This window comes from Labeo rohita, chromosome 16, assembly GCF_022985175.1.
Source record: "Labeo rohita strain BAU-BD-2019 chromosome 16, IGBB_LRoh.1.0, whole genome shotgun sequence".
Classification (NCBI taxonomy): domain Eukaryota; kingdom Metazoa; phylum Chordata; class Actinopteri; order Cypriniformes; family Cyprinidae; genus Labeo; species Labeo rohita.
In genome coordinates, this window is record NC_066884.1 from 983,834 (window position 1) to 1,000,159 (window position 16,326).

Here is a 16,326-nt window from a genome sequence, read left to right on the forward strand (position 1 = left end):
TTATTAGTCTGATCAAGATAAAAGTCTTTCACAGATTTTCTCTGAAATGTCATGATCTGACAAACTGACAAACATCCTTTTTATTTCCAGTTTTCAATAAACTCAATACTTTTATTGCTTTATTGTCCTCAGGACTGACCTAAAAAAACTCTCAGCCTTATTAAAGTAGTGTTGTATTAATATATTGTTCTTGTAATGTACAAATATCGCCTCTGATAGAATGAATTTTCACTGATAGGAATAAAGAATTTTCATGACTGTCTTTAACAAGCACATGTCAGAGGAAACTTTTTTATAAGCTCTCAAATGTGACTTTCTGTCTGCACTGACTGACTGAGATTAGTTCAGTAAATTCAGCATAACTTCTAAGTAATTTAAGTAAAAAAAAAAAAAAAAAAATGCATCCAAAAACTGTCAATAATTATTCATTTTTGTGCAGTGTATAATATTATAAAAGTAATGTGCCTTTTTATACATTTCAGATTGAATTTTGTTAGTTAATAAAAAATAATAATTAAAACTAAAACCACAAAAAATATATTTTTTTAAAATAAACATCTGTGTTATTTTAGTATCACTGGAATATTATTATTGTTTTTATTAATATTTTCTATTTATTTTTATTTGTTTATTTTTTTATTTTTTGCTGTTTTATGTATGTCTATATAGTTTTTATTTATGTGTATTTTATTTTTAGATTCAGCTATTTTTTATTTATTTATTTGGTTATAAATTAAATTAAAAATGTCAAATGGTGCCTTGCCAATGAGTTAAAAAAATAACTCTAAAAAACATTAACTGGAATAAAATAAAAAATAAAAAACATGACCTTTTTTAAAGAAAGTTTTTCTCAATTTAATTTAGTTTAGAGTGGTAAATTAATTAAAACTGATATAGAAATGAATAACAAAATAAAAAAAACACTACAAAGTTAGACTTTGTACAAATTATACTACAAATTATAATACAAACTTTTAATGATAGTAAAATAAAAAATCAAATTAAAACTAAAACCAAAAAATATTTAAAATACAAAAACATCTGTTATTTTAGTATCACTGGAATACTATTATAGTTTTATTATTTTAAATCAGTTTTTTTTTATATATATATTTTCTGTTTTCTTTATATTTAGCTTTATATTCAGCAATTATTTTATTTATATTTATTTCTTTTTTATAAATTAAATTAAATGAGAAATGTTGCCTTGTCATCTAGCTGAAAAAAAAACATTAACTTAAATACAATAAAAAATATAAAAAAAAACATGAACTTCTTTAAAGAAAACATTTTTCATTTTAATTTAGTTTAACCTGGAGTAGTAAATTAACTAAAACTAAAAAATAGTAAAAATTAATGAATAAAAATGAATAACATTAATATATATATATATAAAATAAACATTAATAAAATGGTATAAACTAAAATATTAAAAATCTTACATGCATCACTGCATATTTGTCACACTGCATCTTAAGATGCCAAACACACAGTTTTTTTTTTTTTAACTTTTTTATTTCTGAAGGTGAGTTGTTACAGGAAAAACAACACAGATGTTTAGTTCTCAGTGAAGATAAACACACGCGGTCAGAACGCTTTTATATAAACACACACAGGCCCGTCTGAGCTCATATGACCTCCACATAGATGGCCGTGTCGGAGTCTGCAGTGATGGAAATCGGCGTCTCGCGCTGCGCTCGCTGGCGTCTCGCTCTTCGTCTCTGTCTCTTATAAATCTGAAACACAGACAGCTGCATTTTAACATCACATATATAGTTTATTTTGATTTTAAAAAATTCCAAATATAAAATGAAACATAACAAAATCAAGTTCAAAAGTCAAAAATTAAATAAAAAATAACAATAAAAAAAAATAAAGTTATAAAAATAAATACATTTTCAGAAAAATGATAAATTTAATAAAAAAGTTATTTTTTTATTTAAATTTTAAATGAAAAATTAAATAAGAATCTAAAAAAAAATATATTAAAAAATATATAAAATTATAAAAACAAAAATGAAAGAAAATTAAATTTAAAAAAAAGAAGAGCGCTTTAATGCACCTGTTTGCTCCGTACGAAGAGCGGCGTGCAGTTCTGGTAGATGAGCTGGTAGCTGCCGTTGCTGTAGACGTTTGTGACTTCGCAGCAGTTAATGTAGAGCGGCATGCGCTCCTGGTAGATGCCCAGGTGCTCGGGATGGATGGCTGGAGGCCTGTAAACGCGTCTCCTTTACAACAAGAAACCAGCTCAGATGATACGCCTATTACACTGACATTCAGATGAGATGAACACATGAGTGAGGAGCATCTTACCGGCGGTTTCTCCTGCAGCAGCAGCAGTAAAACAGCAGCACAAACAGCAGCAGCAGAAGAAGAAACACAGCACCTGCTGTCAGGATCACAGTCCACATCAGAGCACCTGCGGAAAAGAACAACACCTTCAGCTTTATAATTCATCTTACAGAAAAATAATACCACATTGAACATGCAAACATTTTTAAATAATTAAATATTTAAACATTTATGTAAATACCACTGTATAAATTATATTTATAATTATTCAATAATTCAAATAACTTTTTTATAGTAATTAAATATTAAAACATTTCTGTAAATATTATAAATAAAAAATAATAGTAATAATGATAATAAGATAAAAAAGAAAAAAAAACGGCATTACAGCATTTGTATTTGTGTATACTTTCTTTCTTTCCTTTCCTTTGTTTTGTAATAATAACTGCACTCCCTTAATGCTTTGATGTTTTCTACTGTTTAATAAAAAAAATCATCAAACAAATACAAAAAAAAAGATTCGCGAATCTTTGCGAATCTCCAACGTTCCGATCTGAATCAAATGATTCGCAAACGTTGCTCCGAAGTTTTGATCTGAATCAAATGATTTGCGAACATGCTTCGAACATCCGATCTGAATCAAATGATTCGCAAACGTTGCTCCGAAGTTTTGATCTGAATCAAATGATTTGCGAACATGCTTCGAACATCCGATCTGAATCAAATGATTTGCGAACCCACTCAGATCCGATCTGAATCAAATGATTCGCGATGCGCAATTTCCGATCTGAATCAAATGATTCGCAAACGTTGCTCCGAAGCTTTGATCTGAATCAAATGATTCGCAAACCTGCTCAGATCCGATCTGAATCAAATGATTCGCGATGCGTGAATTTCCGATCTGAATCAAATGATTCGCAAACATTGCTCTGAAGTTTCGATCTGAATCAAATGATTTGCGAACATGCTTCGAACATCCGATCTGAATCAAATGATTCGCGAACCCACTCAGATCCGATCTGAATCAAATGATTCGCGATGCGCAATTTCCGATCTGAATCAAATGATTCGTAAACGTTGCTCCGAAGTTTCGATCTGAATCAAATGATTTGCGAACATGCTTCGAACATCCGATCTGAATCAAATGATTCGCGAACCCACTCAGATCCGATCTTAATCAAATGATTCGCGATGTGCAATTTCCGATCTGAATCAATTGATTCGCAAATGTCGCGTCGAAGTTTCGATCTGAATCAAATGATTCGCAAATGTTGCGTCGAAGTTTCGATCTGAATCAAATGATTCGCGAACCCGCTCAGATCCGATCTGAATCAAATGATTCCCGATTCGCAAAGTTCCAATCTGAATCAAATGATTCGTGAACCCGCTCGAATCTGTGATAATTTTGTTTCACCCATCACTACACGTGCTTTTTAAGATCATTACGATGTCGAAATTCGAAAATGAATGGCTCTTTTGATCTGTTTTTGCTAGTGAATCGCTTGAATTGAACGATCGAAGTCACGAGTTTGAATCAATTGGATCGGTTCCGGCGTAAATGACTCACTCAGTTAATTCGGTTTGTCTGTTTTTCTTTTCGCGTCTTTACCCATGTTTACACAACACTGTCAGTACAACTACTGGCTTAACTGAAATTCAAAAGATATATAAAATATAAAATATCAAAAGATATGTGCTTATTTAAAAAAACAATGTAATTGTCTTTCAATAATTCAAGCACTTTTCAATGACCTCCTCAGGAATGTTGCTATTTTCCTTCAATTTAATTAATTTTAAAGTCAAATTCAAGCACTTTAAGCACTTTAAGCACCTTGTTCGAACCCATAAACATTATTAATTATATTTATAAAAAAAATATGAACCACAGAAAGAACCACATTGTACCGTCATGAGGCTCATAGAGCAGGTGCGAGTCGTTTCCCAAAGCGCTGACGGCGTGACACTCGACCAGCAGCGCTGTGTCTGAGATCCCGCTGAGCGTCGCCGTCAGTGTGTGGTTCACGTAAGAAAACGAGTCGTTGAACCCTTCCAGCACGTGAGTCCCGTTCACACTCCAGGTGACGGCGGGACGAGGGTTCGAGTCCACCACACAGGAGCAGGACAGCAGCGACCCGTCCCAATCACAGGACGAGCTGGACAGAATCACCGGAGCGTCTGCAGAGACACAGAATCATGAGAATCAAACACAAAACAGCACTGAAAGACAGATTCTGTCTCACATTTCATAGGATCAAAAATATATATATTTTTTTTGGTTTAACTTAACGAATATTAAAATAACTACAATTATTTAAACGCTAAAATATAAAGACACTAAAAAAGAACTACTGAAAGTGACTAAAATGTGGAAGAAATTTATAAATAGAAATAGAAATATCTCAATGATCAAAAAAATTAATAAATAAAACCAAAAAAAAAACCATTTTTGTTACTTGATATAAAATAATGAATAGAAATAAAATTTAGTTTAACTTAATCTATTAAAATAAATTAAAATTGAAATAAAAATGAATAAAAACTGTAGACGGACAGAAATACTAAAATAAATACTAAAAAAACTACAATAAAAATCAAAACATTTTTTACTTGATATAAAATAATTAGTAGAAATAAAATTTAGTTTAACTTAATGTATTAAAATAAACTAAAATTGAAATAAAAATGAATAAAAACTGTAGACAGACACAAATACTAAAATAAATACTAAAAACTACTATAAAAATCAGAACATTTTTGTTGCTTGATATAAAATAATTAATAGAAATAAAATTTAGTTTAACTTAATGTATTAAAATAAACTAAAACTAAAATAAAAGTGAATAAAAACTATGTAGACAAAAATAATACAATAAATATTTAAAAAACTACTAAATAAAAATAAAAACATTTTTATTACTTGATATAAAATAATGAATAGATACAAAATTTAGTTTAACAATGTATTAAAATGAACTAAAATTAAACAAAAAAATTTAAAATAGACATAAAAACACTAAAATAAATACTAAAGAAAATTACTAAATAAAATAAAATCTTATTACTTAAAATAATGAATAGAAATAAAATAAAATAAAAAAATGAATAAAAAATATGTAGACAAAAATACTAAAATAAATACTAAAAACTACTAGATAAAAACCTAAACATTTTTACTTGATATAATATAATGAATAGAAATACAATTTAGTTCAACTTAATGTATTAAAATAAACTAAAATTGAAATAAAAATGAATAAAAGCAGTAGACATATAAAAATACTAAAATAAATACAAAAAACACTACAAAAATCAGAAGTATTTTTGTTACCTGTTATAAAATAATGAATAGAAATAAAATTTAGTTTAACTTAATGGTTTAAAATAAACTAAAATTGAAATAAAAATGAATAAAAACTGTAGACATAAAAATACTAAAATAAATACTAAAAAAACTACTATAAAAATCTAAACATTTTGTTACTTGATATAAAATAATGAATAGAAATAAAATTTAGTTTAAATTAATGTATTAAAATAAACTAAAATTGAAATATAAATGAATAAAAAATATGTAGACATATAAAAATACTAAAATAAATAATAATTTAAAAAACTACTAGAGGAACAAATTATATTTCAATGGGGTTTTTTTTTTTTCAGTTCTTGCAAAGTTGACAGAACTAACGAGTGCATGTGTGAGCGTCTCATTTACTCACACTGGACGTTGAGGCGTGTGGGTCGGGACGAGGTGCGTCCCAGTCGGTTGCTGGCGCTGCACTGGACTCGCGTGTCTCGGCTGACATTATAGATGCGGATGGTGTGCGTGCGTTTGGGCAGGATCAGCATGTTTCCCGACTCGACGCTCCACCACTGATACTCAGACACCGGCGGGTCGGCCTTACAGGAACACATGAGCAGAGCGTTTCCTCCGTCTCGCACCCACGCGCTCAACACCTGAACCGACACGTCTCTGGGAGGAACTGAGACGAGCAACACAGAGACATTCAGGACACCAGTGATTCTTAGAATGACTTCAAATGATCAAAACACACTTTAAAATCAACTAAAACAACTGAAAAGCAAGATGCATGCTTTTTTTTAATGCCGGCTGATTATGGATATATTAAGGGATTTTTCTGCGATTTGTAGTGCGACTTTAATGTGAAATTGTGATTTGGAAAAATCATGGAAATTAATAGGATATAAAATAAAAATTAAAAAAATTCACAGACATTTAAAAAAAATTCAACTTTTATCAGCCAATGACTACTAATATTTTATTATTATTTTACTTTATTATTTTAATGAAACATGATTATTATAAATATCCTTATAAATATTTAAACAATTCTATTTACTATTTATATTATGAGAAAAATTATTGAATTTGTTATTTGCAGGCAAAAAAAAATCTTTCAAATAATTATTAAAAAAATATAAAATATAAAAAAATAATAAAAAAAGAATTAAATATAGCCACAAATAACTATAAACATCATAGAAATTAACTGGCAAATAAAAGTGTAAACCCTGAAATAATTAAAAGTTCAGTCATTAAAAAAAGTTCTGGAATTAAATGTTTGATTTAATTTTATTTTAATGGTATTATTTAAATATTATTAAATATTATTTAATATTAAATATTATTATTATTATATAATATATAAATGTGTTGTTATAAATGTGTAATCAAAAAATTAATGATGGAAATTCTTTGGTAATTCAAAGTACATCTAGTTATTAAAACTTTATGAATAATTATTTCAATTAATTTGAATTATTGTATTTTATTATTTCAAATAAATATTATTATTATAAATATCGATAATAAAATTACATTTATTATTTATATTATGAGTAAAATCCACAAATGACAAAAAAATCATGGAAATTCATTGGTACTTAGAAGTGTTATACACATTATAGAATTTAATTATTTTATTGATTTATATTTTTAAATTTAACTAAATATTTAAAAAAATCTAATATTTAATTTACAATATTTAATACTTTTATTTAGTTTTTATTTTTCTATTTTATAGTTAAAAAATGTGCTTTTTAAATATTTTTAATGATTTATACTTTTGCATACTTTTTAAAAATATTTTAATTAAATTTTATTAGAAACATAACTTGCTAATATATTAATATAAACATTTAAATATTTAATTAATCTAATTTAAATTGCCACTAGTAGTTTCTGTAAATAAAAAGTTTTAAAAAAGAGCAGCTTTGTCATCAGAAATTAGTTTGAGGACGAGCACTGAACGGAGAGCAAACTGAGACTTTCTGTTTGAAGGTTTTCTCACAGTGGACGAGGATCTCGCGGGTGGCCGAGGATCGCCTGTTGTTGTTGGGATACTCCAACTCACACCTCACTCTGGGGTTTGTGTGTCGCGGGACGGTGAAGGTGAGGCTCGTCCGCAGCACCGGTAACTGACCGGCGTCCCGCTGCAGCTCCGTGTCCCCGTGAACGCTGCTGCCGTCCCGATCGCCGCGCTCCCACTTCCACAGCAGACGGGGCCGATCGGACGGGCAGGCGATCCTCGCCGAACAGTTCAACACGACCTGCTGACCCTCCTTCACCGGCCCTGGGTCCGTCAGCTCCGGCGGCTCCGGCGAACCTGACCATCAAGACACACACGCATTCTGTGTTATTACATACAGGAAAATCACATCAGTGCTGTTTTAGTGTCACTGACGTACTATTTAACATTTTTATTCATATTTTGAATTCGTTTTTATTTTTATATTTCACCTTTTCATTTTAGGTAGTTAAAGTTTTAGAAATGTTGCTTTTGTATTTTTTTTTTTATGTCTATACAGTTTTCCTTAATATTTTAAATTAATTTTTGTTTTTTCAATTAAAGGTAAAGTTTTAGAAATTTTATGTGAATACATTTTTTACTAATATTTTAAATAGTTTTTGTTTTATATTTTCCATTTTCATTGTAAGTTTTGATATTTTTATTATTTTTTAAAAATATTTCTATTGTTTTTATTAATATTAGTAGTTATTTCTATGTTTATATTTGCTGTTTTCATGTTCTTTTTTAAATTTTTAGAACGTTTGTTGTGTTCTTGTCATTTTTATTATTTTTAATGTCTATTTTCCTTAATATTTTGAATTAGGTCTTATGTTTATATTTTTTTACATTATCATTTTACTCCTTTTGTTGTGTTTTAGTAATTTTATTCATTATTTTTTTAAATATGTCTAAACAGTTTTCTTAAATAAATCTATAGAATGCTTATTGTTTTTTAAACTAGTTCAATTATTATTTTCCATTTCCATTTTAATTTTATAGTAATTTGTTGCGTTTGTCATTTATAATTTCTATTTTTATTAATTACTTGTCATTTCTATTAGTTTTCTTAAATATATCTAAAGAGTTTTTAATATTTTTTAAATTAGTTTATTTTATATTTTCCATTTTAATTGTAGTTATAGTATTTTGTTGCATTTGTCATTTTTAAACTGTAGTTTAAAAAATATGTAATTTCTATTAGTTTTCTTAAATATATTGATCGTTTTTATTGTTTTTAAAATTATTTTATTTTATATTTTCCATTTCCATTTTAATTTTACAGTAATTCATTACTTTTTTAAAATATGCAATTTCTATCAGTATTAATAAATATATCTATAGTTTTTATTATTTTTAAAAATTAGTTTTAGTTTTAGTTACAGTAATTTGTTGCATTTTTGTCATTTGTAATTTCTAAGTTGTAAAAAATATGTAATTTCTATTAGTTTTCTTAGATACATCTATAGTTTTTATTTTTTTAATTAATTAATTTAATATTTTCAATTTCCAATTTAATTTTAGTTACAGTAATTAGTTGTTTTTTTTATTTGTAATTTCTATTTTTTTTATATGTGTAATTTCTATTAGTTTCCTTAAATACATCTATATAGTTTTTAGTTTTTTAATTAATTTATTTCATATTTTCCAGTTCCAATTTAATTTTAATTACAGTAATTTGTTGCGTTTTTTGTCATTTGTAATTTAAAATAAAATAACTATTTTCTGTTAGTTGTATTAAATATATCTATAGAGTTTTTTTTATTTTTTTTTTAAATTAGTTTATTTTATATTTTCCAGTTCTCATTTTAATTTTAATTTTCATTTTAGTTACAGTAATTTGTTGCATTTTTGTTTTTAATTTTTAATTTCTATTTTTTAAAATATATGTATATATAGTTTTTATTCATTTCTAATCAGCTACTAACTAATTAGCTTGAGTAATTTTATTACTTTAAAATAAAAAGTTAAAATAAATGAAATGTTACTTTAATGTTGAAATAAAAGTTTTTATTTCATTTAAAAATAAAATATATATTTTTTACATTTCAGTTAACATTCCTTTTATTTCAAGAAACATTCTGAATGTTTTTATGGTTTTAGTTAATGATAATGTCATACCAGTCACGCTGATGTTGACCTTGCTCCCCGCAGGCCATGACCTTTGACCCCGCTCCCTGATCTGCAGCTCGTACGAGTTCTGGTCGTCCCTCCTGACGCTGCTGATGCTGACGGAGCAGTCGCCGGCGCTGAAGTTCCCCGCGAGCGCCGTTCGATCTCTGAAGTCGGGATGAACGGCGTCGCCTCGCTGGGAGCTGAACACCGTCCTCCTCAGCATCGTCAGGAAGGTGGTCGGAGTTCTGATGAGCCGAAGATCCATCGTCTGAGCGCCGGAACTCGGGCTGAAGGAGCAGGGGATGATGAGACACGAGCCCTCCATAGCCAACACTCGTCCCGGGGCGGACAGCGAGACGGCAGGACTCGTCCCAGACACACACGCTGAAGAGACAAAACAACAGCAAACACTGTGTTAATAATACAAACTGCAACTCCATTTACTTATGGGAATAATTTCTGTAAAATAGTTTTGTAAGACTTTACACTTTTGTTAACATTAATGAACTACATTAACGTCAATTAAAAATTTAAAATTCATACGTTAATACATTATTGTCAAAAGCAATATCTACTATTTTATTAAAACTATAATTACATTACAGTTTTAGATTTTTTTTTCTAATGAGCATATTTTCTGTGTTCATTTTAAATTTAAAATTAGCAGGGACCCACTTCTAAAACATTTATTAAACTTCTTAATTGCAACATTTACTAATACGTTAAAATTAAAAGTTGTATCTGTTTAAAAAAATCTGTTTTTATTTTTATATTTTCCATTTTTACATTACTTTCAATTAAAGCTTTACCATTTTATTTTAAAATTTTGAATATATTTTTTTTTATATTAGTAAAATAGTAATATTTTAGTTTTTACTTTCAATGTAGTTATAGTTAACATGAATGAACAATGAAAAATACCTCTAAAACATTTATACACATTTATATATATATATATATACGATGGGTGTGTGTGTCAGGATTCTGGACTTTGTGTTCCGTGTTTTACCCCCAATCTTAGTTCCTGTTTCTATATTTGGTCATTTTCCTGTTCTTGTTTAGTTTAATTGTTAATTAGCCCCACGCCTGTTTCTGTTTACACTGATTATGTTCCAATGGTTATAAGCCTCTTTATAAGGTTTTCCCTCTGTTTCTTTGTCTTGCGTTGATGTTTATGTAGTTTGGAGTTGTTTTAGTTGTCTCCTGTGATATGTTGGATTTAATATTAAAGATCTATTTTGGATTTCTCGCTTCTTCTGAGGCTACACATGACTATATATGTATATGTAATATAATGTAATATATATATCTATCTATCTACACACACACACACACATACATATATATATATATATATATATATATATATATATATATATATATAATATCATGTATAATATATATAATATATATAATATGTATAATACAATATAACTTTTTGTTAATTTTATGTTTTTGTCTCTTTAGTTTTGTCACAAATGTGTTTATATAGTATCTATTAATAGTTTAAGTTTTTTTTTAAAATATATTTTCAGTAAATACTTCTAAAGCATTTATTAATCTGTTACATTTATTTCCAATATTTAGTAATACATTATTAAAATTCAAACACTGTATCTGTTAATACACAGTAAAAATAGATGGGTTATTTTTTTAACCCAATAGATGGGTTACACATATTGGGTCACTGTGTTGGGTTATTTTCTAAAACGTTGGGTTATTTTTTTTAAACATCGTTGGGTTGTTTTTAATAATAACCCAGCGTTGGGTTTAATTGGTTCCCGCGGCGACAGTTCAAATTTTAACGGTCGACAGTGTCTGACCACAGAAGAAGCTGCTGCTGCATCAGTGTGAGGTAAGTAATAGGGTTTAAATAACTCTTATAACATTATACTTATACGAAGAACGTGAAATGCACTTCAAAATTGAACTTTTGTTGTTGTATGTTTGTTTTTTTTTAACGAAGATGTAGTTTCCTTTAGTCAGTGTATTGTAACGTTACTGCAGAGAATGAGCTCCATTGTAAACGAATAACGTCACGTTAACTTAGCTGTCCCAGTTAGGTTGCTAGCAGTAATAAATTAAATAAACATTAGCAGAAAGTTGTAAAACTGTTTAGAGATGTATTACAGTAACCTAAAGTTAATAATGTATGGTGGAATGTATACAGGACTACTTACATTACTGAAATCACCGTCTACCATTACTACAGGTTTAGTATTATTTTACAGCTGATGAAGGGTTCTAGACATACGGTTTCTGACTACAGTTTGTTTGGTCGCATTAATGGTTATCACATTTAACTTTATATGGGAAATGGCTAATGTTAAATGAGACATTGTTGATTTAAACCGCGCCGCACGAACCTTTCAACTTCGGTCCAGTATGTAACCTTAGCTCAGCGGCAGCTCAGAGAGATGCGCTCAAATTCAGTTAATTCTCTGTTTAGAAAAGTCTACAAATAATCACATTTCCCAAAAGCAAGACGTGATGGGAGAAACGAAGCTTTTCAAAGTTTCGAATCAATTAAACGAATCGCTTAATTCGCAAAATGATTCACTGCTTCCAATCGTTCGTGACACAACGGCGACGCCTGCTGGTCAAAACAAGGCAAGCGTCAGTTGTTTGGAAAGCGAGCACTAATTGGAATAACACTAAATGTGTTTTTATGGTTTATTTATATTGAATATTGTTATGCATATATTAGATTCGCCTCTAATTACAGCCATTTCTATTATAAAGCTATGACAGATTTGCATGTTTTTTTAAATGTGTACTAAATGTGTTTATACTTATTTTTAGACATTGGGTTCTTCAGTGAAGGAAAAATTACAACAGTGGAATCTCATACATTAAACATCCACATGCCAATTAACTGAAATATTTCAAGGTAAGTAAACTATTTATATTAGTGATCCATATACATTACCAGTCAAAAGTTTTTGGACAGCAAGATTTTTAATGTTTTTAAAGAATTCCCTTCTGTCTAAGCCTGCATTTATTTCATCCAAAATACAGCATTTGAAATAACCGCTTTCTATTTGAATATATTTAAAATGTAATTGTCCAGTCTTTTCAAAGCTTTTAAAATAGAAAGCAGTTATTTAAAATAGTAAAAATATTTCACAAGATTACTGCTTTTACTGTATTTTGGATCAAATAAATACAGGCTTAGTGAGTAGAAAAGAATTCTTTAAATAACTTTAAAAATCTTACTGTTCAAAAACTTCTGATTAGTAGTGTAGGTTTTCCAACAATTATGAAAAAATGTTTCTAGTTTATCTGTAAAATGTTTCTTCTTCTGCTTCATCTTATCACAGAGGAAGGAGTCAATGAAGGAAGTTTTATGCGACCGGATGACACCAGCATTGCTGCACTAACTCCAAGAGAAGAAGTTTTTAGCATTTTCAACGGTGAAACAGTGGAACAGAAGACCTTACTACAAGCAGTGGATCTGTGTTTCAGACATTTCTACATTTATGACATCTACTACCCAAAGCTCCTCTGCACCCATTTGCAGCACACAGTCTTTAATATTCCAGGAGTTCTTTCAACACATTACCTCTTCCTTAGAAACTTTGTATTTATTGATCCGTAAAAACTTTTTATGTTGCTGATTATCAGCAAGTCCAGCAGCCAGCAGATTTACTTTGTTTTATTATTATTATTATTATTATTATTATTACTTGTGTTTATGATTTTTTATTTTTGTTTTATTGATAAAAGTTTGTATGTTATGTTTGTTTTATTTGTGCACATTTGTGTATGTGTTGATATAAATAAATATGAATTGATACACATTTATGACCCTGGACAACAAAACCGGTCATAAGTATCATGGGTACATTTGTAGAAATAGCCAAAATTGCATTGTATGGGTCAAAATTATCAAATTTTCTTTCATGCCAAAAATCATTAGAATATTAAGTAAAGATCATGTTCCATGGAGATATTTTGTAAATCTCCTACCATAAGTATATTGAAACTGAATTTATTATTAGTAATATGTGTTGCTAATAACTTCACTTGGACAACTTTAAAGGCAATTTTCTCAATATTTAGATTTTTTTGCACCCTCAGATTCCAGATTTTCAAATAGTTGTTCTATCCTATCAAACCACATATTAATAGAAAGCTTATTTATTGAGCTTTCAGATGATGTTTATATTTAAATACAAAAAAACTTGACCCTTATGACAGGTTTTGTGGACCAGAATCAGATAAATAAACATTAGTTTTGAATAGTTGGTTTTGAATTCAGTGTACATCTTGAAAATATGTCAGTTGTGTGTGCATATTTGTGTTTTGAATGTATTATATTTTCACATTCTTGTACACTTATTTTGTAAACATTTGCAGTATGACTGTTTTACATTTAAAAATATATTTGTAAAAAAAAATATTTGCATATTTAAATAAAATATTTATTTGAAAACAAAGTAGTGTTATAGTGTATTTTTATAAAAAAAATAAATAAATAAATAAAAACTGATATAAATGAATCTAAATAATTAACTCAACTGTTGGGTTACTTTTAACCCAACTGGATTTTAACCCAATTCATTGGGTTAAAATAACCCATAGATGGGAAGGTGCTATACCAACCCATAGTTGGGTTACTAGTTGGGTTATTTTTAACCCAACATTTTTTAGTGAGTATGATTCATTTTTATATTTTCCCTTTTCATTTTAATTTCAGTTTACTTTTTTTTGTCTTTTTGTCATTTGTAGTTTTTAAATATGTCTACGTAATATTTATTAATATTGTGAAATTGAAATGTTTTAAATCCTATATATTTCCTTTTAATTTTGTTGAAATTTCAGTTTTAATGTCATTTTGTTTTAAATTTAGTAACTTTTTTGTAATTTTGTGTGTTATGGGGACTTTTTTTAAATGTCTCTATTGTGTCTATTAATATTTTGACTTTTTTTTTAATATATCTTCAGTATTAATGTTAAAGTTAACATAAAATACTTTTATTTAAAATAGCATTTATTAATCTCTGTTGAATTTATTTTCAACATTTACTAAAACATTTTTAAAATCTTATTTTACTAAAATTTTATTTCAGTTAAAGCTTTAATAATGTTTGTGCGTTTTTGTCATTTGTAGTTTTTAAATGTGTCTACATAATATTTATAAATATTGTAAAATTGAAATGTTTTAATTACTATATATTTTATTATTTTTATTTTCAATTTAGTTCAAGTTGACATGAACTAAGAATAGAATTTCAGCTTTAATTTAATTTCAAGACATTGTATTCAAATGTCTGTATAGTGTTTTTTTATATTTTGATTTAATTTTTAATATTTTCAGTGCTAACGTTAAAGTTAAAACAACGTAAATTACTTTTATTAAAAAGTATTAAAATCAAAAGTTTCTGTTAATATTGTTTTTTTCATTAATATATATATATTTGTTAAGTTTCGGTAGTTGTTTTGTGTTTTGTGAATTTTATTAGTCATTTTTAAATGTTTATATAGTATTTATTAATATTTTCAATTAGTTTTTATATATTTTCCATTTCATTATAAATGTAGTTAAAATTAACATGAGCTAACAATGAAAAATACTTTCTCAATATTTGTTAATTTCAACATTTACTAATTCTTTTTTTTTAAAGAAACGTTGTATCTGTTCATTTTATTTAATGGACCTGAGCTGACATGAACTAACAGCAAACAGTTATTTTTTATCAACTAAAATGAACAAATTCATCAACTAACAGGAACCTATTGTGTGTTATAAGTGTTACAGATAAAGCTGTAAAAACAATTCTTACACATTTAACTTTACATCAGAATAGAGCAAAATTAAGTCTGATTATTTTTCATATCAGTTGCTTATTAAAATGTCCAAGTCTAAAGACTGAAAAGACTGTGAAACACTGCTTTTATGATCCTTATCATCACATGTGCTTTCAGATGAGCACAGGACAGACTATTTCACAACAGGATCAAAATATGGAAAAGGGAAGCAACACGTCTGAGTCTGCATGAACATGAACTTTTAACATACATTTACTGCACATATTAATACACATATTACACAGTTGTTAAGGTATATCTTATGATGTGAGATCAGAAAGCATGTTAATGACACACAGGGTAATATTGAGATGCTGTTCAGAGAAAATAATCACTGCATCATGATTCTCATCCTCTGCTGATTTAATCTGACAGGTGTATTGATCAGATACATGTGAATTGATCAGTAGATTTCACTCACCTGACATGATGGTGAAGATCCGGATCAGAGCGTCCAGAGCCATGAGCGCCGCTCAGATGAGGACAACACGCACAGATGCCGCCGGGGGATTTTCTGCTCTTTTTCAGTTTTTCAGGAAGTCAGAAGTGAAGGTCTGGCATGTTTCGTAACGCTGATCTGCCGTTCCATGACGCTCCTGCTCAAACATCCTCACTTTAGGAATGCATGCAGTTTACTGCGGTATATAGATGAGAGTTAGAAAGAGCAAATGAAGTAGAAAAAAAGGAATTTCTTACCAAAAAACTACTTTTAGTCACCATGCACACACACACAAAAACATCTCAAACCTTTTACTAACATAGACACTGTTTAATAATAAAAAAAAAACATATAAATGTATTG

The 16,326-nt window shown here is 28.3% G+C and overlaps 1 protein-coding gene and 1 long non-coding RNA gene across 3 annotated transcripts; one reads left to right on the plus strand and one right to left on the minus strand.

Moving 5' to 3' along the window:
• Nucleotides 1-1,480: 1,480 nt before the first annotated feature.
• Nucleotides 1,481-16,069, minus strand: LOC127179067 (myelin-associated glycoprotein). Of its 2 annotated transcripts, none has more exons than XM_051132330.1 (8): nt 15,946-16,069; nt 9,720-10,097; nt 7,602-7,916; nt 6,009-6,272; nt 4,198-4,467; nt 2,314-2,419; nt 2,063-2,225; nt 1,481-1,736 (listed from the first exon to the last, which is right to left on the minus strand). In XM_051132330.1, exons 1-8 carry the CDS (start codon nt 15,986-15,988, stop codon nt 1,629-1,631), a joined length of 1,647 nt encoding a protein of 548 aa, XP_050988287.1. In that variant the 5' UTR covers nt 15,989-16,069; the 3' UTR covers nt 1,481-1,628. The 2 variants fall into 2 exon arrangements, with proteins under 2 accessions (XP_050988287.1, XP_050988286.1); XM_051132329.1 differs by having other exon boundaries at nt 1,482-1,736; nt 2,063-2,228.
• LOC127179069 (uncharacterized) lies at nt 11,352-13,783 on the plus strand. The gene is made up of 2 exons (XR_007829472.1): nt 11,352-12,603; nt 13,034-13,783. It is a non-coding gene; the product is annotated as an uncharacterized LOC127179069 (long non-coding RNA).
• Nucleotides 16,070-16,326: the final 257 nt, after the last annotated feature.

Bases quoted from the DNA above. Each gene is read 5' to 3' on its own strand.
- LOC127179067 (XM_051132329.1), bottom strand. From the start codon at position 15,988: ATGGCTCTGGACGCTCTGATCCGGATCTTCACCATCATGTCAG. The intron at 10,098-15,945 runs GTGAGTGAAATC...TTGTCTCTTCAG, and splicing joins GATCTTCACCATCATGTCAG to CGTGTGTGTCTGGGACGAGT. The intron at 1,737-2,062 runs GTGCATTAAAGC...TCTGTGTTTCAG, and splicing joins TCTTCGTACGGAGCAAACAG to ATTTATAAGAGACAGAGACG.